Below are 21,436 nucleotides of genomic sequence, written 5' to 3'. Positions count from 1 at the left end.
GATTGCAAAATACATTTTTCATTTCTACAATTTTTAGGTTTGGTAAATAATTTGATATGCAATTTAAAAGACAATACAGTGAAATCATTATTTTTTCCAAATTTTCCAAATGTGGGATTTGCAAATTTTTTTTTAATCCAAATTTCATTTTCTACACACATGCATAATTTATTAATAACATTATTATTATTAAAACATTTTTAAAGAATATTTACCAGAAATTATTTACCAGAAAAATGTAAATGCACAAAACAATATTTTTGAAAATAAGTAAATACCTAAATAAAATAACAGTAATTTTTTTAAAATAACATCAATTAATTAGTGATGCTTTTGGTTATTAAAATTGAATGAAACCATTCAAATGGAATCCAGAAAATTAATGGAAAACACAGAATTTGATAAATAAAATAAAAATAAATCAATTCAAGTTAAAACTGAAATTCAATTCAAATAATTCAAATAAAACCAAATTTAATTATTTAAAAAAAAATTAAATTTCATAGAGCTTTAAAAATTTACTTTTTGTTAAGATTTTAATAAATTGCTGTTAAATTGTGTAAGTTTCATGATTTTAATTCATTAGACATGCTTTTTGATTAAAAACAAAGTCTAAAAAAATGGGGGGGGGGAACATAATCCAGAAAAATTAAAACGGCATAAAAAATTTAATTTGGGGGAAAAAAATATAACATAGGGCCCTATTATTATTTCTTTTTTCTTTTTCTTTAAGTTGGGGTGTAAACACAGAACTATGAAATGGCTTTGAGTGTCATTAGCCTACAATCATTAGTTTACACTCTTGGTTATAATTACAATTTAACCCAAATATTGTATTAAATATAAAATTACATATACTGTATCATTCAAATTTTTGGGTTTGGTAAGATTTTTCAGTGTTATTGCTCACCAAGACGTTTATTTAATGAAAAACACAGTAAAACTGTAATGTTTTGAAATATTATTAAAGTTTAAAAAACATTTTTCCATTTTAACATATTTTAAAATGTGATTTTTTTTTTTCTTTGATGATAGCAGATAAAAATTATTCCAGTCTTTAGTGTCACATGATCCTTCAGAAATCATTCTGATATGCTGATTTAAAGGCCAAGAAGCATTTTTTAAATATTCAAAATCAGCTTTTATTTAAAATGTAAATATTTAGTGACATTATAAATGTATTTACTGTCATTTTTTATTAAAAGTATTGAAGAAAATAATTACTGAGGCCAGACTTTGGAACAGTAGTGCAGTGCAGATCAATTATTTGGAACTTTTTCCAAAAGTACTAAAAAAAAATGTTAATGGAATCATTAAGAAACTGGAATCATTCAGTGAAATCCCTGGTCTTTGTGGGTTTATATTGTTTGAGTGTTGGCTGAATCCTGAGCAGGATTATGTTTGAGAAAATAGCTATTATCATTTCTACCAGGAAGGATAATCTATAGGGAAATTAAAAACATGCATAAACATGTTCCCTCAAATATGAAATCCCTTAACGTCTTTCACAGTGTTTTGTCTTTTTGAAGAAGGATGTACTGTATAGCAGTTGTGTGTTTGGGTGTATGTGTGTGTGTCTGATCCATCCTGTCCTAAGTGTCTTTCATCCCCCTCCCGCCCTTTCAGAAAAAGCCGGGTCAGTCGAATGTGGGGGGCAACCCGTCCTCTCAGTCTTCAGCCAGACCCCTGCTCATGAGAACCTTTTCAGACGAGTCCAATTCTGTCATATGAACAGGTACAAGACCCCAGACTTTCAAATCAGAGCCCCAATTGAGTGCCTGACCCTAGTCATTCTTAAGGGATTTGCCTCCTAGTCGGTGCAGTTCCTCCCCTTGGGTTCAGTTGGGCCCCTCTATGGGATGATTTTAATTTCCTCTGAAATCTACTGTGGAAATTCTCCCTACCTCAGGATGAACTCACACCGGTTGGCTGAAAAGATATTTAGACTGATATATGTGACCCTGGACCACAAAACCAGTCTTAAGTAGCACGGATATATTTGTAGCAAAAGCTAACAATACATTGTATGAGTCAAAATTATCAATTTTACTTTTATGCCAAAAATCATTAGGATATTAAGTAAAGATCATGTTCCATGAAGATATTTTGTAAATTTCCTACATTAAATATATCAAAACTTTTTTTTTCAAAATTTTTGATTAATATGCATTACTAAGAACTTAATTTGAACAACTTTAAAAGTGATTTTCTCAGTATTTAGATTTTGTAATTTTTTTTTTTTTTTTTTTTTTTTTTTTTTTTTTGCACCCTCAGATTCTAGGTTTTCAAATAATTGTATCTCTGCCAAATACACTAATGTCTTATCATAACAAACCGTACATCAATGGAAATCTTAATTATTCAACTTTCAGATGATGTATACATCTTACATTCAAAAAATGGACTCTTATGACTCATTTTGTGGTCCAGGGTCACATATTTATGAAAAAGACACGCTGCAGCTCAACAGCCCCCTGCTTTTTAAGTGGCTGGTGTTCCAGAAGTATATTCCCATTAATTTTCTCAATAGAGTTTTTTTTTCTTAAAGAAGTCCACTTCCAAAACAAAGATTCACATAAAATGTACTCACCCCATTGTCATCCAAGATGTTCATGTCTTTCTTTCCTCAGTCGTAAAAAAATAGTTTTTTGAGGAAAACATTACAGCATTTTTCTTCATATAGTAGACCTATATGGTGCCCCCAATTTGGAATTCTAAAATGCAGTTTAAATGCGGCTTCAAGCGATCCCAAATGTGGTTGTAAACGATCCCAGCCAAGGAAGGAGAGTCTTATCTAGTGAAACGATCGGTTATTTTCATAAACAAAATACAATTTAAATACTTTTTAATCTCAGTCGCTCATCTTGCCTTGCTCTTGTTGAACTCTGTGTATTCTGGTTCAAGACAGTTAGGGTATGTCGAAAAACTCCAATCGTATTTTCCCTCAACTTTAAAAATCATTTCAGAATCATCCTGCATCGCTGCAGAAGTACCGACCCAGTCTTTGCAAAGTGAACATGCAAAGAAGATCAAACACCCTTAACAAAAAGGGTAAAACGGCGATATAGGATGATTTTGAAGTTGAGGGAGAACATGAGATGGGAGTTTTTCGACATACCCTAACTGTCATGAACCAGAACAAAAACAGTTTAGGCAGAGTGAGACAAGACAAGTGTTTGACATTAAAACGTTTACAATCGGGGCACCATACCAGTCCATTATATGAAGAAAATGCTGAAATGTTTTCCTCAAAAAACATAATTTCTTTTCGACTGAAGAAAGACATGAACATCTTGGATGACAATGGGGTGAGTACATTATATGTGAATCTTTGTTTTGGAAGTGGACTTCTCCTTTAACAACAAACAAACGGTTGTTAAATTGCTCTTCATGATTGTGTAATATCATATTTTATCAAGAATTGTGCAATGAAAAATCTGTCTGGAAGTTTATTAAAGAATTAGTTTACTTCCAGAATAAAAATTTCCTAATGATTTACTCACCGCTATGTCTTCCAAGATGTTCATGTCTGTCTTTCTTCAGTTGAAAAGAAATTAAGGTTTTTGAGGAAAACATTCCATGAATTTTCTCCATATAGTGGACTTCTATGGGAGACAACAGGTTGAAGATCTAAATTGCAGTTTCAATGCAGCTTCAAAGGGCTCTACATGATCCCAGTCGAAGAGTGAGGGACTTATCTAGTGAAACGATCGCTCATTTTCTTAAAAAAAAAAAAAAAAAGAGAGAGAGAATTAAAATGTGTATACTTTTAAACCATAAATGCATCTTGCATGTCTTCACACATTGCGTAATCACATTGGAAAAGTCACGTGCAATTAGTTCTCCATCTGAGCTAGTGCAAGACAAGCATTTGTGGTTAAAGCATTATTTTTTAGAAAATTACCAATTGCTTTGCTAGATAAGACCCTTATTCCTTAATTGGCTGGGATTGAGTAGATCCTGCAGTTTGGACCTTCAACCTGTTGGCTCCCATTGAAGTCCACTATATGGAGAAAAATCCTGGAATGTTTTCCTCAAAAACCTTACTTTCTTTTCGACTGAAGAAAGAAAGACATGAACATCTTGGATGACAATGGGGTGAGTAAATTATCAGGAAATTTTCATTCTGGAAGTGAACTAATCCTTTAACATTATGCTTTCTCTATGGACATTTTAATGGGATTTTTCTTCTGTAATGCTGCTGTTGGACCTATACACAAAAAATATTTAAATACTAAAATAATACCCCACAATGCCCTACTGACAGTAAAAACTCAAAAAACAAGCTGAAGGAAAATAATGAATAAGTGAATATGAAATGATCATTTCAGCCTGCCAGGGGAAGCTCCGCCACTCATTGTGCCATGCATGTGCTCCTCAAGTAACCTGTGATTGGGTCCTCATTAACTGACTAAACCAGTCCTCTGTCATGTTGTTCTGGGTAATCCCATCCGGGTTTTATTTGTGTGTGAATGACAACATGAGTGTGTGGTTGTTTTGTGTAATTGAAACCGCGTCATGTTGGTCTTACTGTAGTCTTTTGTTGTGCTGGGTATTTTGTGTGGTGTGGTAGTTGTTGTGTTTAACCCCCTCTAATGGTCGTCTAACCTTCGTATGACATTATTTTGGTTCCGGTGATTGTTCCCCTGCAGTAATGCTTTGCAATTTTGCATGCTGCTATTGCATGTGTACCTGTGGCTAAAGCTTTTGGGGTCAGTTTGTGATGGTTGTAATAAGTTATTGGTGAGGCTGTTGATAGGAGGTTCTCACCAGCATTAAACTTGCTCTTCTGTTCTTCTCAGCTGTCAGAGGATTCACCGACTGACACATACAGGTAAAGTGCTCAATATGATTTAAAGGAATGTTCTGGGTTCAACACAAGTTAGGTCTTCAATATCTGCGTGTACTGATAAATTCGCCTAAAGGAATTACGTCAGTAATGCATAACTAGAAGTACATCAGACAATTTGTTTTTGTGTGGAAGATATACATTTTAGACCTCTACTTTACAGTAACTTATATAATGCTTAATTATATAATGCTATATTAACAGATTCATTAACAGATCATTAATATATGCACTTTTTGAAAAATCTACAAATTATTATAACAGATGATATACAAAGATTAAAAGCTTTTGTTAATGTGAAACACTTTCGCTGCTATTGAGATGTAATATGGGTAAGGTTAGGTTTATGGATTGGTTAAGGGGTCAAAAGTGTAACTGTAAGAGAAAACGGTTCAATCTGTTTATATTACAGAGTTTAAATGGACAAGTATTTTCCTAAAAAATGATTTGTTTTCTCCTGTTGATATATGATTCAAAGAATATTATGTTTAATGATATAAAGTAGTATACTAATATAAGTGTTGGTTCAATAAAAAAAGTTTTGCATTTAAATAATAATGTGTGCTATGTTTTAGCAAGTGTTTAGCTCATCTTAACTAACTACCCTTAACACAAATGTTACAGTAGCTAAAAACCCTATTCCCATAAAGGTACTAAATGATTAGTAAACGTTTATGAACATTTACAAATGAGTAGTTTCAACTTTAGATTGGGTACTTCAAAAACATGAACAAATGATTAATAAATGATTTATAAAGATGAGTAAATAAGGTGAATTCAGGTCATTCGGGACACTTTCTGCCATCAGGATGACTGCTCATAAAGGTACCAATGATTCGTAATTGTTTATGAACATTACAAATGATGAATAGTCTCAACTTTAGATTGGATACTGCAAAAACATAATTTAATAATAAATGATTTAAGATGTGTAAATAGTAGAAATCTACACAACAAACAAAGTAAAAAAAATGTGATCTTTATAGACTGTGATTATGAGTTAATTAATATGTTAACATCAACAGTTTGTAAAGTGCTTAAAATTACTAAGCTTTTTTCCACAACATTTGTAAATGTAATTATTGCATTAGGTAATATATGAACTGAAGTTTAATGACATTTGTAAGCATTCAGAAATGCAAAATAAGCTTTTAATCATAGTATAATTTCTTTTATTTTGTTTCATTTGTAGACTTAAAAAGTGCATGATCATATGAACTGAAAGTTTAATGACATTTGGAAGCATTTCAGTCAAATACATCAAATAATCTGTTAATCTTTAGGTAAAGTTTAATAAGTTCATTAGCAAACATGAACAAGCACATCATCTCATATTTCAAGCTATGTGATCTGTTAAGCATTATATAATGTTTGTTAATGTCTTATTAATGAAAGTTATTGTAAAGTGTTACAATTGAATTTTTGTATTGTAAATTTTCTCTCTTAAATAGAGACCAGTCCACATTTAAGGAGAAGTTCATCAATTTTTAACCAGCTTTGTTTGGTTATAATGTCAGTAGTATATGTTGATGAACAATGTGTAAACTTCTTTTTACAAAATATACCTGAGGTCTGCCAAATGATTTAAAGTGACACGCTTTTGACTTTTGACAGCTCCAGGGCTTTTTTTGTTTTTTCACCCATGGATAGTCGGATCAATAGACGAGTGGTGGCAATTATAGGTGTTTCCACAGTCCCTTTTTTCTGAGTTTTCTCTAGTCATGTAGCACCATTTTTGTTTATGTTTGTTAAAGGTTCATGCCTGGTAATCAACAGCATCTGTGACATCAAGTACTTGTTTTAAATCCAGAACATTTCTTAAAGGGAACCCTGGGTATTAAGACTTGTATGGCTTAATATAATATAAATGATGTCTCTTACTGAAATATGTAGTAGAAAACCCATGAAAGATTTACTTTGTTTAAAAAATCCACACCATTATATGGCGGCTGTTATTTTGATTACATAGAATGGTTGCACTGTGTGAGCTACTGGCACTGAGCTACGCTTTTACCGCAGCACAACCCGGAAAATAAAATACTGATACAATGACCACAGCTACTGAAAGAGCTTATAAGTGGTGACGTACATATGCATAGACTTAAATCAATAGTACAGCATTTGGTTTTTCCCAACAAAGTCTAAACGCACCTGGATATCCACGCTGAGAAACTCGTTCAGTGGCTGTAGTGTCATGACAAAAGTCAACATGTTTACATTGTTTGTAAGCTCTTTCAGTAGCTGTGGTCTGCTAAAACCCTTGAAGGCATCAGAGCTAAAGTGGAGAGAACAAAGACTGGGTCTTTAGGAAGTTTTATTCATCCACAGGTGTCTTCCCATTCTTTTCTCCTCTTCTTATCACTAGGAAAGCAGTGAAGACTTACATTGATTCTCTTGTTGCCCTTCAACTGAAAATTACAACCAAACGTCACAAAACGTGGCATTGTATCTGTATTTTATTTTCCAAGTTGTGTATTCGTTGTGTTGTGTTGCAGTAACAATAGCAACAGATTGCTATTGATTGCCTCACAGAGTGCAACCGTTCTATGTAATCAAAATCATGGTGCCCCCATAGCCCAAAATGTATAAAACAGTGTGCATTTTTAAAATAACCATAAATCTTTCATAGGTTTTCTACTACATATTTTAGTAAGAGACATCATTTACGTTATACATTAAGCCATACAAGTCTTAAAGGAGATGTTCATTTTCAGAACACCTCCTTGTCATCCATGATGTTTGTGTCTTTCTTTCTTTAGTCGTAAAGAAGTTGTTTCTTTAGGAAAACATTCCAGAATTTTTCGAGTTTGAACTTCCAAAATGCAGCTTCAAAGGGATCCCAGCCAAGGAAGAAGGGTCTTATCTAGCGAAATGGTTGGTTATTTTCTACAAAAAAAAAATACTATTTATGTACTTTTTAACCTCAGCCTACAAACTCTGTGTAATCTCCCATCTCATTTTCTCCTCCACTTTCAAAATTCTTTGTTGTTACCGAAGTACCGACCCAGTGTTTACAAAGTGAACATGCAAGGAAGATCAAATGCCCTTTACAAAAAGGGTAAAACAGTGATGTACAATAATTCTGAAGTTGGAGGAGAAAATAAGATGGGAGTTTTTCTATATACCCTAACTGTATTGACCCAAATTACAGAGTTCGCATGTGCGACAAGAATACACAAGGCGAGCGTTTGAGGTTAAAAAGTATATAAATTTTTATTTTTTTTTCACTAGATAAGACCCTTATTCCTCATCTGGGATCGTTTGAAGCTGCGTTGAAATTGTATTTTGGAAATTTAAACTCACAAGCACCATAGATGTCCACTATATGGAGAAAAACTCTGAAGAATTCCTCAAGAAACATAGTTTCTTTACGACTTGAGAGAGAAAGACATGAACATCTTGGATGACAAGGGGGTGAGTAAATTATCTGTAAATTTTTGTTGTGTTCTGGAAGTGAACTTCTCTTTTAATACCCAGGGTTCCATTTAAACCCGGTTTCACATCAGCGTTTGTTTGGTCTCGTAATATGAGTGAATTATTCCTGGAAACCAGATCCTCCTCTGATTAGGATGGATCTTTGGTGTGTTTGATTTGGTTTGGGGTTGGTGTTGTGTACAGAATGATCTGGGTTTATATATGTGGTTTGGTTATTTTTGACGAATCAATCAAATAAGCAATGCACCTAAAACACTGCTGCTAATCATATCTTTCCAGTGTGCTAAAGAGTTTTGTGTGGTGATGTTTTTTTACACCGCAGATGGCTGCTGTCACACCTCTCTCCTACAAGCATCTGAAGGAGCGCTACTGATGGGCACGGACAGCCTTGGGTTAAGAATACTGATGGGACCCTCACATCCGCCAGGGTCGCTGCCCTTCCTCCTGCCTGTTTAAATGAAACATGACAATGGAACCAACTTAAACTGCTTTTCTGTTACACCCAGCACGACTCCACAAGAACTGTGTTTTCTCACCGCCTTGCCCTACTGCCAAACTCCCATATTCAACCCTAACGGGATGAATGTTTCACTGGCTGAGTCGTCAGTAGCGCTCGACTGCTACAGAATGTACCAACATCCCTGCTCCACCTATTGGTTGTCTTGCATGATCGCCCCCCTCAAAAAAGCCAACTTTCCATACTTTCTGGTTTTCTTTACTTTGTAGGCAGACGGTCGGCCCCTTTTGCGATCAGGTCACAATCCCAAATAGTAGTCTAGAGTTTTATGATATGTAGCTGTTCGAGATCCCTAAATGTGAGCTCTCTCTAAGATGCTGCACTGCGGGCCCTGACCCTATGGGTATAAAAGCTGCCTTTCAACAACTCGCTGTTTGTTCGACCACATGGAGTTCTGGGATATCCCATGGAGCCTCTGTATGTGTACGTGTGCGTGCGTGTGTGTGTGTGTGAGAAATCAAAAGTCATTTCTTTCAGATATTTCTTATAACGTACCGTCAGTCTTTCAATGTTACTCTTTGTTGAAACGGGGATCAGTTTACAGTCGGGTTACAAATTGTACTAGTGCAAAGTGGATGTTGCAAATGTTGCTTGATGCCAAAAAAGAGAGATTCCATTTAAATGGACGACTGGGTCTCTTTGGTTTGTCCTTAAAGATAGATTATACATTACGGCACATGTTTGGATTGGCGAGTCAGGTCAGAGTTAAGGCATCCAGTGGAGCCATTAATGACATAGATTGAGTGTGTCAGCTTTATCCACCAGGCCAGTGCTCAAACACATGCTTTTACGTCCACATGCATGTATTTCACTTTTAGGGAGCTTAGATTGGTGAAACGGGCGCTTTCGGCCTGACGCGTATTGAAAGTCACCTCTGCCCTCTAGCGGTTTGGAGGGCATGTAATGTTATTCTTTGCTTCTAAATACATTCCATTTCTACGTGCCATCATTTCGATCACTTTTTAGATTATAGTTGAATTATTTTGTTCTTGACTATGTGATTTGACATATTTATTGTAATTATTCTCACAGATGTTGTATTTTTATCAGAGGTATTTCTTTCTCTTAATTGTTAATCATTATCAGCTTGTGCCAACTTATTTGCCAGTGCAATCCGCTGTTGAACAGATTGGGTTTCTGTATCTTGTAAGCCTGAGCAGACCCTGTAGACCAGCAGCTCTGGGCTTTTTCTCTGATCAGAGATCAGTCCTATAGATCCCCCCCTTAATATATGGTGTGAATGCAGCTGAAATCTCGGTGTCCCTTTAATATGAATGATCTATTCCGTTCTTTATTCTGCTTGTAGCCCAAAATGGGTGTTAAAAGAGCCACTGGCTGGCATGTTCTCTAATCGGGCGCATTTCTTCATTATATTTCTCCCAAAGCAAATATGCCCCATTCTTGCTTCAGCTATCTTCAAGTGTGTGTGTGGGTTATCCAAGGGAAAGTGGTGTGTGTTAGACCTCTGACTGTGTCATGATGCTAAGCATCTTAAGCTCAGCTCCCAGTCGTGGGCCGGGCTTAATCCAGCTGTATCACAGCCCCGCATAACCGCCAGGCCTTCTTTTCATTTCTGATTACATCATGAATTAGCTTTCTAGAGAAAATATATCAGAGCTTTATTTACATTTGCTTTCAGCTGAACAGGTGAGGCCAGTTGGTGTGATGTTTCATTGTGAACATTAGTCCAGCGCGAGGCCGTTTTATGTTTGTTCTCGGTGCATGTGTGACTACTAATGCCACCACTGGACTGAACCCTGGTGAGCACATACACACTCACACCAAGATGAAGACACATCCATGTGTTTGCTCAGCTCAGTTTGGGAGGGGAAAACAGAACTTGCCTGCAATGTTTGAAATTTCCAAACAGACCTTTAAATTACTTCAGAGATGCTATTTTCAAAGCTTATAATAATTCTTGGATTCTCATGTTGCCTGAATATATATATATATATATATATATATATATATAAATATTTGATTGTATTTTTAACGGAACTTTTTGAGCCACTTTTTGTAATAAAAAAAAAAAAAACATCCAAAAAAAAACAAACAAATAAAAAAAGCTGAGAAAGGCAGCCTGATTGTGGAGTGTGAGGCAGGGCTGAGGTGTGTTTCTGTGAAATAAATCAGGCATTAGCACGGTCAGCCCTGCTTACTCCATCATGTCCCTCAGGCTCCAGCTGATCTGAATGTACCTCTCAAGACCAGTCTGTTTCAAAATGTTTCTTTAATAAAAGCTGTTTTGAAAGAAGTCTTTTGTGTCTGAAGTTTTATTTTTTATTTTTTTCTATTTCATGTAGAAATGTTATGTATGCACTTTATAGGGCTGCCCAGTCAGTAAAATGGCATTATGATATTGGTATGTTTATGAATTTGTCACACTATAGGACTAGTCAATGGACAAAAGCTAAAAAAAATGACATATATACACTACCAGTCAAAGAGTTTTGAACAGTAACATTTTTAATGTTTTTTAAAGAAGACTCTTCTGCTCACCAAACCTGCATTTATCTGATCCGAAGTACAGCAAAAACAGTACAATTCTGAAATATTTTTGCTATTTGCTATTTAAAATAACTGTTTTCTATATGAATATATTTTAAAATGTAATTTATTTTTGTGATTTCAAAGCTGAATTTTTAGCATCATTACTCCAGTAACATGATCCTTCAGAAATCATTTTAATATTCTGAGTTGCTGCTCAAAAAACATTTATTATTATGTTGAAAACAGCCAAGAAGAATTTTTTTTCAGGTTTCTTTCATGAATAGAAAGTTCAGAAGAACAGCATTTATCTGAAATAGAACTCTTTTGTAACATTATAAATGTCTTAATCATCACTTTTGATCAATTTAAATCATCTTTGCTAAATAGTTTTAATAATTTTAGTTTTGTTTCTGAAAAAACTGTACTCAACAGTTTTAAATATTGATGATGATGATGATGATGATAAATGTTTCTCAAACAGCAAATCAGCATATTAGAATGATTTATGAAGAATCATGTGACACTGAAGACTGGAGTAATGATGCTGAAAATTTAACTTTGATTACAGGAATAAATTACATTTTAAAATATATTCAGATAGAAAACAGTTATTTTAAATAGTAAAAATATTTCACATTTTTACTGTTTTTGCTGTACTTTGGAGCAGAAGAGACTTATTTAAAAGAAGTAAATCTTACTGTTCAAAAACTTTTGACTGGTAGTGTATGTGTCTATAAATTGAAGTTCATAATAATAACAACAACAACAAAACTTACATTAATAGCCAAAATATTTTAAAATAAATGCTTACTGAGGCTGCATTTATTTGATGACAAATACAGTAAAAACTAATATTGTGAAATATTTTTACAATATTAGATAACAGTTTTCTATTTGAATATTTTGTTCAAATGTAATTTATTCCTGTGATGCAAAACTGAATTTTCAGCATCATTACTCCAGTCTTCAGTGTCACATCTTTCAGAAATCATTCAAACATGCTGATTTGCTGTTCAAGAAATGTTTATTATTATTATTATTATTATTATTAATGTTGAAAACAGCTGTGCTTAATATTTTTCTGTAAACCGTGAAACACTACCATTGAAAAGATCACATTAAATCGATCAAAAGTGACCGTAAAGACAATTATAATGTAACAAAAGATTATTTTAAATAAATGCTTTTCTTTTGAATTTTCTGTTTATTAAAGGAGCTAAACTGTTTTCAACATTGATAATAGTAAGAGATGAAAATAGAGTTCTTGCCAATGTTGTGTTTCTAGTTTTGTCCCTTTAATTTATCTTCAAATGTTAGTTTCTCTGTCTCTGTCCGGCAATTGCAGAGGATGTGTGTAATGAATAAAGTCTGTAATGCCATATGTTATTTCAAACCAGCAGTGTCTCATGTACATAAGATGCGGTTGTAGATGCATAAATAGTGTGTCCTTTGAAAAACAATGCCTCTTATTCATGTAGATGTTTGTCTTTGTGCAATTTTCCCACGCGTCATACTTTTCTGTCTTCTGAACAATGAAACTCCTCAGTCTAGGAAGAAAAAATAGTTTTGCTGTCAATAGTGATATTCACAGCAGTGTGTGTGTGTTTGTAAGAGCGAGTAAGGCTGAGAATGTGTGTAATACAGCTTGCAGGGATCTTACAGCACTGATCATTTAAGCCACTGCCTGTGAGAGAAAACTGACCAATGAAGGGGGTGGAGATCAGCAGGGGGCGGAGCCTGAACTCCACAGCGGAGAAAGTCAATGGGGAGGGAGTTGGCAGAGTGTCAGTAGACTCAGAGCGATGCAGATCTGACGCACTTGAACTCACAGGAGTTTGCAGCTGGAGGGAGTGCGAGGGAGACAGACCATCAGCACTGTGGACAGGAAACCCTTTTAATCCGATTCACTTTTGGGACAGGACCTCATCCTCTATGCCCCTCCCTGACGTGAGTGTGTGTGGTTTTTGTAAGCCGAGATGTGATATTGCAGTGGCACTATCGGCTGCAGCAGGCTGTCTGCCATAGATATATCCGGATCCAGTTTCCTCCGGCAGTGGGGTCTTTCTGGATGCACTTGCTCCTGCTCAAGGTGACTTGGGGAGTTGAGGCGTGAGCGGCGGCACGGAACTAAAGCCAAGTCTCAGCTGGGACAGCTGGGTGAGATGAATCCAGGGTGGAGTGGGATGTGAGGGCCTGACGGGCCCAGAGTCAAGTCACTCCTCTCCGGGAACAGCCAGGGCATGGGCTCGGCCTCTCCTCTGGAGCCCGAAAAAGACATGGAGGGCTATTACAACCTTTTGCAGGCAGGCTCGGAGCTGGAGAACACGCTGCAGCGTGAGTATATGTCTTTAAAACCAGTTTCCCAGGATGTTCAGTGGTATTCCAAGGATTATGTATGCTATTTATAACTTGATGGAGTTTTATCCATAACCTAGATTTGATATTTGATAATCTGCATGAATGCACCAGACTTAGTCTTATTAAACTGAAAAGAAGTGGAATTCCAGAACAATATGTTGTTGTTGAGTTTTTCTGTGTTAATCTTTTCCAGAAACCTTAAAATTAAGAGCATTTTGTTGGACAGATACACTAAGCTGTCAGTTTATAATCATGTAATGTGAATTTGGGCCAGTAGTGAGATTGACGGATGAAAATAGACGTTCTACTGTCTGTATTACAAACAGGCGCCAAGACACAGGAAGTAGAGTACTGATTATTAACCCCCTGCCCTGCTCTCTGGCTCTCAGTTTGGCTTTAAATCCAAAGAATGCTCTTTAGACCATGACTCAGCATCATGGCATTTTAGCCACCATGTCTTAATGCATTTAAAGGTTTACATGTCTGAATCACTCCGTTCTGCTGGGTGTTATGTAATATTTACATTATGATGCTTCGGTTTACTCAAAGTGATTGTAGGAGATTAGCTTTGGCTCGGGTTGTTGGTGTTATGTGTCTTTGTTAAAGTAATGCTTTGGAAAGGTGTTTGTTTGTTACGTTGTAATGATGCAGTGTAATACGAGACAGCAGTTCCTCTCAGGCCGAGCCAGGTTCACAACAACAACATTCTGATACGGAGCCATTGCGAACACCTGTCTGGGTTTAGATAACATGCAGCACGCCAGAATCTGCTCATAGAAAGAGAGATGTTAGTATTTCTTAGTATATTTGACACAGAAATATGAATGTACTCTTATTTTAATTCACATAATTATGATGAAATGTAAACCTCAGTTCGCTTTCTGAGGTGCCCTTTTGAATGCTCTGTAGATAATCCTCAATCCAACTCTGATCTTTTTATTCTTCCAACCACGTTGCATATGTGCATGTTTATGCATGTAAGCATAAATGCTTTAGCACTGTCAATCTTGGCTCCTATTTAGATCTGGCTTTAATCAAATAGACGCAGTCTTGATGAGCATAATAAACATTAAAAGTCTTACTGATCCCAAACTTTTAAATGGGAGTGTCCATCTTGGATCGCCTGAGGGGAATTACATTTTCATGCATGGGTGAACTATTCCTGTGATACAGTGAATTATCTTAATGCATTAAGACATTTTCCTATTTTCCATTTTGATTTTGAGTCTGCTAAGTCACCAAATACTGAAGTGTGTTTGCTCATCATGTTTGTTTTTCCATGTGACTTCATAAAAAACCTCAGCACTGGCTTGACGCTGTTAACTTTAGGCAGCATCGCCCTTCTAAAACAACACAGAACATGGAAAACCACACCTTATGCTCTTTCGAGGGTGTGTCCGGAGCTATCAACACGTCTGTGTAAAATAAACACATTCAGGTGCTGTCCATGTGGACATGTCTTAACTCAGTCTGAAAGTTGCTCACTTAATGAACCTGTACTGCTCAGTACCAACACATAGACTATGACTGAACTATGTCTGAACTATTCCTAAGATTCTGAGAAAACAGAGTTGTGAAAATTATTGTCAAATAATCTGATATGACCTTGGACCACAAAACCAGTCATAAGGGTAAATGTTTTGAAACAGAGATATCATCTGAAAGCTGAATAAATTGATGTATGGTTAGTTAGGACAATGTTTGGCTGAGATGCAACTATTTGAAAATCTGGAATCTGAGAGTGGAAAAATAAATAAATAAAAAATCAAAATATTGAGAAAACCCCCTTTTGAGGTTTTTCAAATGAACATCTTAGCAATGCATATTACTAATCAAAAATTTAGTTTTTATATTTACGGTAGGAAATTTACAGAATATCTTCATGGAACATGATCTTTACCCTAATGATTTTTGGCGTAAAAGAAAAATCGATAATTTTGACCCATACAATGTATTGTTGGCTATTGCTATAAATATACCCATGCTACTTCAGACTGGTTTTGTGGTTCAGGATCACAAATTACATAAAAAGCCAGTTTCAGTGTTGTATAATTGCATTTTGATTGACATGTTTATATTTGTTCTAAAAGGCTAAATGTTAAATGCATTAATGATGCATTTTGAAGCAGGCTGTTAATTCAAAATGTGCTGTTACAAACAATAATAATTTCTGAATGTTTTCACAAATATAGTCCTATTTGGAACAGTAGATGTTGTAACTAAATAGACTTGAATGTTAAGAGGATTAGTTGCCTAGGCTTTTATACTTTAAATTTATAAAAGCACAGACAGTGACTAGCTTAGATAAACATGTTTTTAGATACATGAAGCCCAAAAGTATTCAGACGCATTAGTTACACTTACACTTGTATGAATTTTAATGCATCACATATCAACCCAAGTGGAATTTTTTCAAGCAAAACATTTCGCAAAATGTTGCATTATGACCAATGCATTGGTTCTCAAATGTTCACTGAAACTCACTTCACTGAAAATAATGACATTGCACATTGATTTAAAAACACGTTGAGGCAGTGAATGTATTTGTTAGAAAAGCTCAAGTACCATCGGTTTACAGATTCCACTTGAATCATGAATTATTAAGTGTGGCCAGTATGTTTGGTACAGTATAAATGTGGTAGCACTGCGAATGCAAATTCCAAAATATTTGTATTAACGTTCATTTCCATTAATAACACACAGAGTGAATCAAGTTTATAATAAATGTTACATTTCCTGTTTCTATATTATTGTGATGTTTAGAAAAGCTGAATTTTCAGCATCATTATTCCAGTCTTCCAGTCAAATGATCCTTCAGAAATCATTCTAATATGCTGATTTATTATTAATGTTGGAAACAGTTGTGCTGCTTAATATTTTTGGGACTCTTTGATGAATGAAACGTTAAAAAGAACAGCATTTATTTAAAATAGAAATATTTTGTAACAATACACATATAACAATATACAATAACAATATGTGCAGTTAAGATGAGTTTGTTCATCATATTTGGAGAAATGTAGCATTATATCACTTATTCACCTCTGTAGTAAATGGGTGCCGTCAGAATGAGAGTCCAAACAGCTGATAATAACATCACAATAATCTTTAATAAGCTTCATCACAATAAGCTTTTCACTGGACAAACCAACACTATGGATAGAGGACTCGTATTTTAGCCGGAAAGAACAGTTTGAAATGAAAAGCATCTCAAAAGACTATAAACATGCAGCTTGTGGGTTACATTATTTGTGGATTGCATGCTTATGTTTTTATCAGTTGTTTGTTTGAACTCTCATTCTGACGGCACCCATTCACCGCAGAGGATCTGTAGTTGAGCAAGTGACATAATGCCAAATTTCTCCGAATCTGTTCTGAGTAGATTCTCACTTTTTTTTTTTTTTTTTTTTTTTTTTTTTGGTAAGAGTGTTTTCTTTGATTTATATTTAGAAATTAAAGTTTATATGTAATTAATAGAAATGTTTAAAATATTGCACATGCACAAATATTCTTTGCACAGACCCTAAGCTGTATTTGTGACCCTGGACCACAAAACCATTCATCAATTTTTTTAAATTGAGATTTATAAATCATCTGAAAGCTAAATAAGCTTTCCATTGATGTATGGTTTGTTAGGATAGGACAATATTTTGCCAAGATACAACTATTTGAAAATCTGGAATCTGAGGGTGCAAAAAATCTAAATATTGAGAAAATCACCTTTAAAGTTGTCCAAATGAAGTTCTTAGCATTGCATATTCCTAATCAAAAAGTTTTAATATATTTACGGTAGGAAATTTACAAAATATCTCCATGCAACATGATGTTTACTTATTATCCTAATGATTTTTGGCATAAAAGAAAAATCGATAATTTTGACCCATGCAATGTATTTTTGGCTATTGCTACAAATATACCCATGTGGTTTATGACTGGTTTTGGTGGTCCAGGGCCGCATTTGTATTATTAGAATAATTCTGTTATTATTTGTCAATATATTTGCGCACAAATATTCCTTGTGCAGACCTTAAACTGTATTTTTATTATGATGAAAATATTATGTTTAGTGCATAATCACACATTTGCCTCCTTTACAAAATTGGTTTGCAAACTAGTGGAAGGCTGAAACATATTTATTGCTGCTTTCCAGTGTAGACCATCTTGTTTAAATTCATCTCTTCAAATTTACAGTGCATTTATCTCTCCATATCTCATCATATTATAAATCTCATTAATTTTGCTTTCAAAGTGTGTATATACAGTATTTAACATTTTAAACTGATGAAACTGTCTTGAGTGCTATTAAATATTCAGTCGTGACTTCATTCACATTCATCTCTGCCTTAGCACCATTATACCACTTGGAAACTCATTAAATTTTAATTTTAATTTTTGCATATTACAACATATTTGTCAGCATTCTGCTTTATTTAGGAAAAAAGCAGGTCTTTTTTATCAAACATTGTTATAGTATAGCATGTAAAGGAGCCTTATAGTAGGAAAAAGAAGCCTGGTCAATTTCCTCTTTGGAGTATTGCATTTCTCGTTGCAGAATTAATTTGTTTTTGTTTGCCGCAGACACAGGATGTGAGTTCCTGGTGAAGTCACTGGAGACCAGTGTTGGTCCATGTGTAATTTGAACACATCCTCTATTGTCAACCTCCACTGTGTTGTAGTATGAGACAGGGCTCACAGGAAACCGGACCACCATCTCCTCTTGTTTTCAGTCTTTGGCTTCAGTCCATCTTGATGGTTCTGCAGACATGAATGCATTAGACTCATTGCTACTAACTACTAATGTTATCAGTTTCACTGAGGAGTCCATTAACACATCATAACTCGTTTTATATAGCACTGTGATTTACAGCTTCTTGTAGTGTGTATATGTGAACACTAGGTGGTGCTGTTTCTGAAATTGCACATTACTGACACATGAGCTGTCAGAAACATGACATTAAGTTTGTTATTGTGTTATTTATATGTGACTCATCGTCATTGTCTCCTCAGAGGTCACGGTCCCTGTGAGTATGCAGGAAGTGGCCGGCTTCATAGAGAAACAAGTGGCCTATTTATCAGGTGGGGTTTCCAGTTTCTGTTTAATAGTTTTTGGAAAGTATGAGGAACTGTATACATGTGGATTAATGGCTTATCTAAACATGTTGGAGCAGTGCCACTGAATTTGTCTGATGATTCGATGTTTATTGAATTCCAGGGGGTCGTGGTGAGGACTCTAGTGTCATCATCACTCTCCCAGAATGCTCTGCTTTCAGCGACATTCCTGAAGAGGCTCTGGCCAAAGTGCTTTCATACCTCACACTGATCCCGAGGTCTGTGTCTAAAATATACAAGTCTCTCCATCTCACTGCATTGCAGTACAGCTACAGTCCCTTATGTATTCTCTTCACATAAAGCCTTGCAACAGCTTCTACACAAATTGAGCTATTCAAATGAATGCATTGCTAGTGTGCTAAATAAGCAAAGATCTTTGTGGTTAGGCACAATACACTCAGGATCGTTTAGGATGAAAGATTATATTGATCCCTCCATACAGTGCAAATGCCAGTGTACATTTACATGCATATGTTCAGATATTGTGGGTGTTAATAATGTCATATTCTTAACCAAGAGCAAATGGAGTTACTGTGATACATGATGCACTCCACATGTTTTCAGAACACGGCAACCTGGTGTAAAATTTATCATAATTTTAGACCGAAGATTGGATACTTGGGCCTCGATCAAAACGGCACTGGCTCGGATTGCGGTAAGAGATTATATTTTATTGATGATTTATTTATTTAGAATAAATGCAAAAGTGTGACAAGTGTTCTGTTCTTTTAAGTAATCCATTTATATACTTCTTAATTTATTATTAGAACTAATAATTATATTAATAATAATTATTATTTATTAAAAATCATCAGTACATTTTTAATCAATCAATTATAATAAATTAAATAAATGCATTTTTTATTTATTTATTATTATTAAACTTGTTATTATTAAAATAAATATTATTATTAAATATTAAAATAAATAAATAAATGATAATTAAATAATTAATTAAATATATATATATATATATATATATATATATATAAATTACCCTAGAAATACTTACTTGCCCCTTTTATAAAAAAATTAAATGTACACATTTTTTTTTTTTTTTTAAAAATACTAGTTTCTAGTAATTTTTTTTTTCACAATAATACATAAATTATATATACCAAAAAAAACTAAAATGTAAGAAATTATTTATTTATACAAACAACATAAGTTTTGATTGTTGTTTTGGCTGTTGTAAGTAATTCATTTACTTAAAAATATAATAATAATAATTAATATTGTTTAATAAAAATCATTTAAGAAAAAAAAATTCTACAAAATAAATAAACATACAAAAAAGTAAACAAAAATGTTTTATGTCAAATAACATTATATAACAATAATTTTGACTGTTGTTTTAATTATTTCACTTATTAATTAATTTTTATAACTATAAACAAATATTATTTTTTATTATTGTTTAATAAAAAATCCATAGTACATTTTAAAAAAATTATATATATATATATATATATATATATATATGTATATATATATACTGTTTTCTAGAAAATAAATACAAACATTATAAGAAAATAAATTCAAAACTGTATTTTGACTCACAAAATATCAGTGTGTTTTGGAGTTACTCCAGTTGACTCCAACAAAACACTGAACAAAATATTTGATATTCTTAAAAAAACATAATGATCGTAAAGTCTGAATTTCATCTTTTTAAATGGTTTTTAATAGTATCAGGACGAGTTCAGTTTAAGCCAGACATACATAAATGCTTTTAATTCAAAAGGTGATAACATCTGCAGCTAAGAAGTTTTAGTTATTTATTGTGTGAATTTATTTTTTTATTGAATAGCTTAATAGATCCAGGAAAAACATTAAGCATTGCTGACCCTTAAATGTCCTTTGGGAATTGAATGCATCACGCGTCAGTATTTACTGTGAGCTGGACCGGTCTTGTCGCTGTCCGCGGTGCTGAAGTGGATCAGTGCGGTTGCAGTACAGTATGTGCCCGCAGCCTAATTTTCTGAGCTCCAGCCTGAATAAATAACTAAATGCGGCACTTCTAACTGAAGTTTGCGTTTAAAACCAGCTTGTGTGAAACCCGAGCTTACTGCGAGGCAACGGGAATGCATGAGTTAGCACAAACCATGCGCAGGTTTTTACATGATGACGCTCTTGGGGCGAGGGAGAGGTGAGGAGAGACCGCAGGAGAGACGGTGCTGCCACCCTCCCGACGCTGCGGCGATGAATCCTGCAGACCGTCCACTGCACCGGGCACCGGTCTGTCACAGCAGGATGGGCGAGGTCTTAAAACATCCTCATAAAACATCGATCGCTATGAGTGAGCGAAACTACAGGCGAGGACTTCCGCGGATCCGCCGCTCTACGGTAATGTGTCTGGAGTAGTTTCGGTAAAGAGTTGGACTGAAGTTTTTGGATGAGCACAATGCGGCAGCCCGAGCGCGTAGCGGTATACTGCGGCGCGACGGACGGCTTTAGCTTAGTCATCCGACTTGGGTACATGCTAGCGACGGCGTTATTTATTAACGTAGCCTATAAACAAAAATATTATCATGAATATGAGCGACATCCGACTGAATGCTGTCACAGAGGATGCTATTGTTTACAAATACGTAAGGACGAGTCAATGTCAAGCGTGGTGTCCTTACCGTGAACTGTGTGCTAGGATGAACTATGGTGAACTGTAATGCTGATGTCCT

The 21,436-nt window shown here is 34.7% G+C and overlaps 2 protein-coding genes across 9 annotated transcripts in view; both read left to right on the top strand.

Moving 5' to 3' along the window:
* Positions 1-11,055, top strand: part of atp11c (ATPase phospholipid transporting 11C) — an 86,330-nt gene extending 75,275 nt beyond the window's left edge. For 2 of the 7 annotated variants that reach the window (XM_051127951.1, XM_051127950.1), the window contains 2 exons: positions 4,803-4,834; positions 8,607-11,055. In XM_051127951.1, coding sequence (XP_050983908.1) covers positions 4,803-4,834; positions 8,607-8,643 — 69 coding nt within the window. In that variant the 3' untranslated portion in view covers positions 8,644-11,055. Of the gene's footprint in view, positions 1-1,626; positions 1,736-4,802; positions 4,835-7,608; positions 8,264-8,606 lie in introns of all 7 variants that reach the window. The other 5 variants (XR_007829081.1, XR_007829079.1, XR_007829080.1 and 2 more) reach the window with 5 other exon arrangements.
* A 2,035-nt stretch (positions 11,056-13,090) lies between these two features.
* Positions 13,091-21,436, top strand: part of mcf2a (MCF.2 cell line derived transforming sequence a) — a 32,544-nt gene continuing 24,198 nt past the window's right edge. Inside the window, exons 1-4 of one of the 2 annotated variants that reach the window (XM_051128104.1) lie at positions 13,091-13,625; positions 18,657-18,725; positions 18,862-18,976; positions 19,323-19,413. In XM_051128104.1, the coding sequence (XP_050984061.1) occupies positions 13,532-13,625; positions 18,657-18,725; positions 18,862-18,976; positions 19,323-19,413 (369 nt within the window). In that variant the 5' untranslated portion in view covers positions 13,091-13,531. Of the gene's footprint in view, positions 13,626-18,656; positions 18,726-18,861; positions 18,977-19,322; positions 19,414-20,867; positions 21,105-21,436 lie in introns of those variants that run through there. The other variant, XM_051128105.1, reaches the window with a different exon arrangement.

Source organism: Labeo rohita, chromosome 14 (genome assembly GCF_022985175.1).
Source record: "Labeo rohita strain BAU-BD-2019 chromosome 14, IGBB_LRoh.1.0, whole genome shotgun sequence".
NCBI lineage: Eukaryota > Metazoa > Chordata > Actinopteri > Cypriniformes > Cyprinidae > Labeo > Labeo rohita.
The sequence above is the reverse complement of the archived record's forward strand: the minus strand, read 5'-3'. Positions and strand labels throughout refer to the sequence as shown.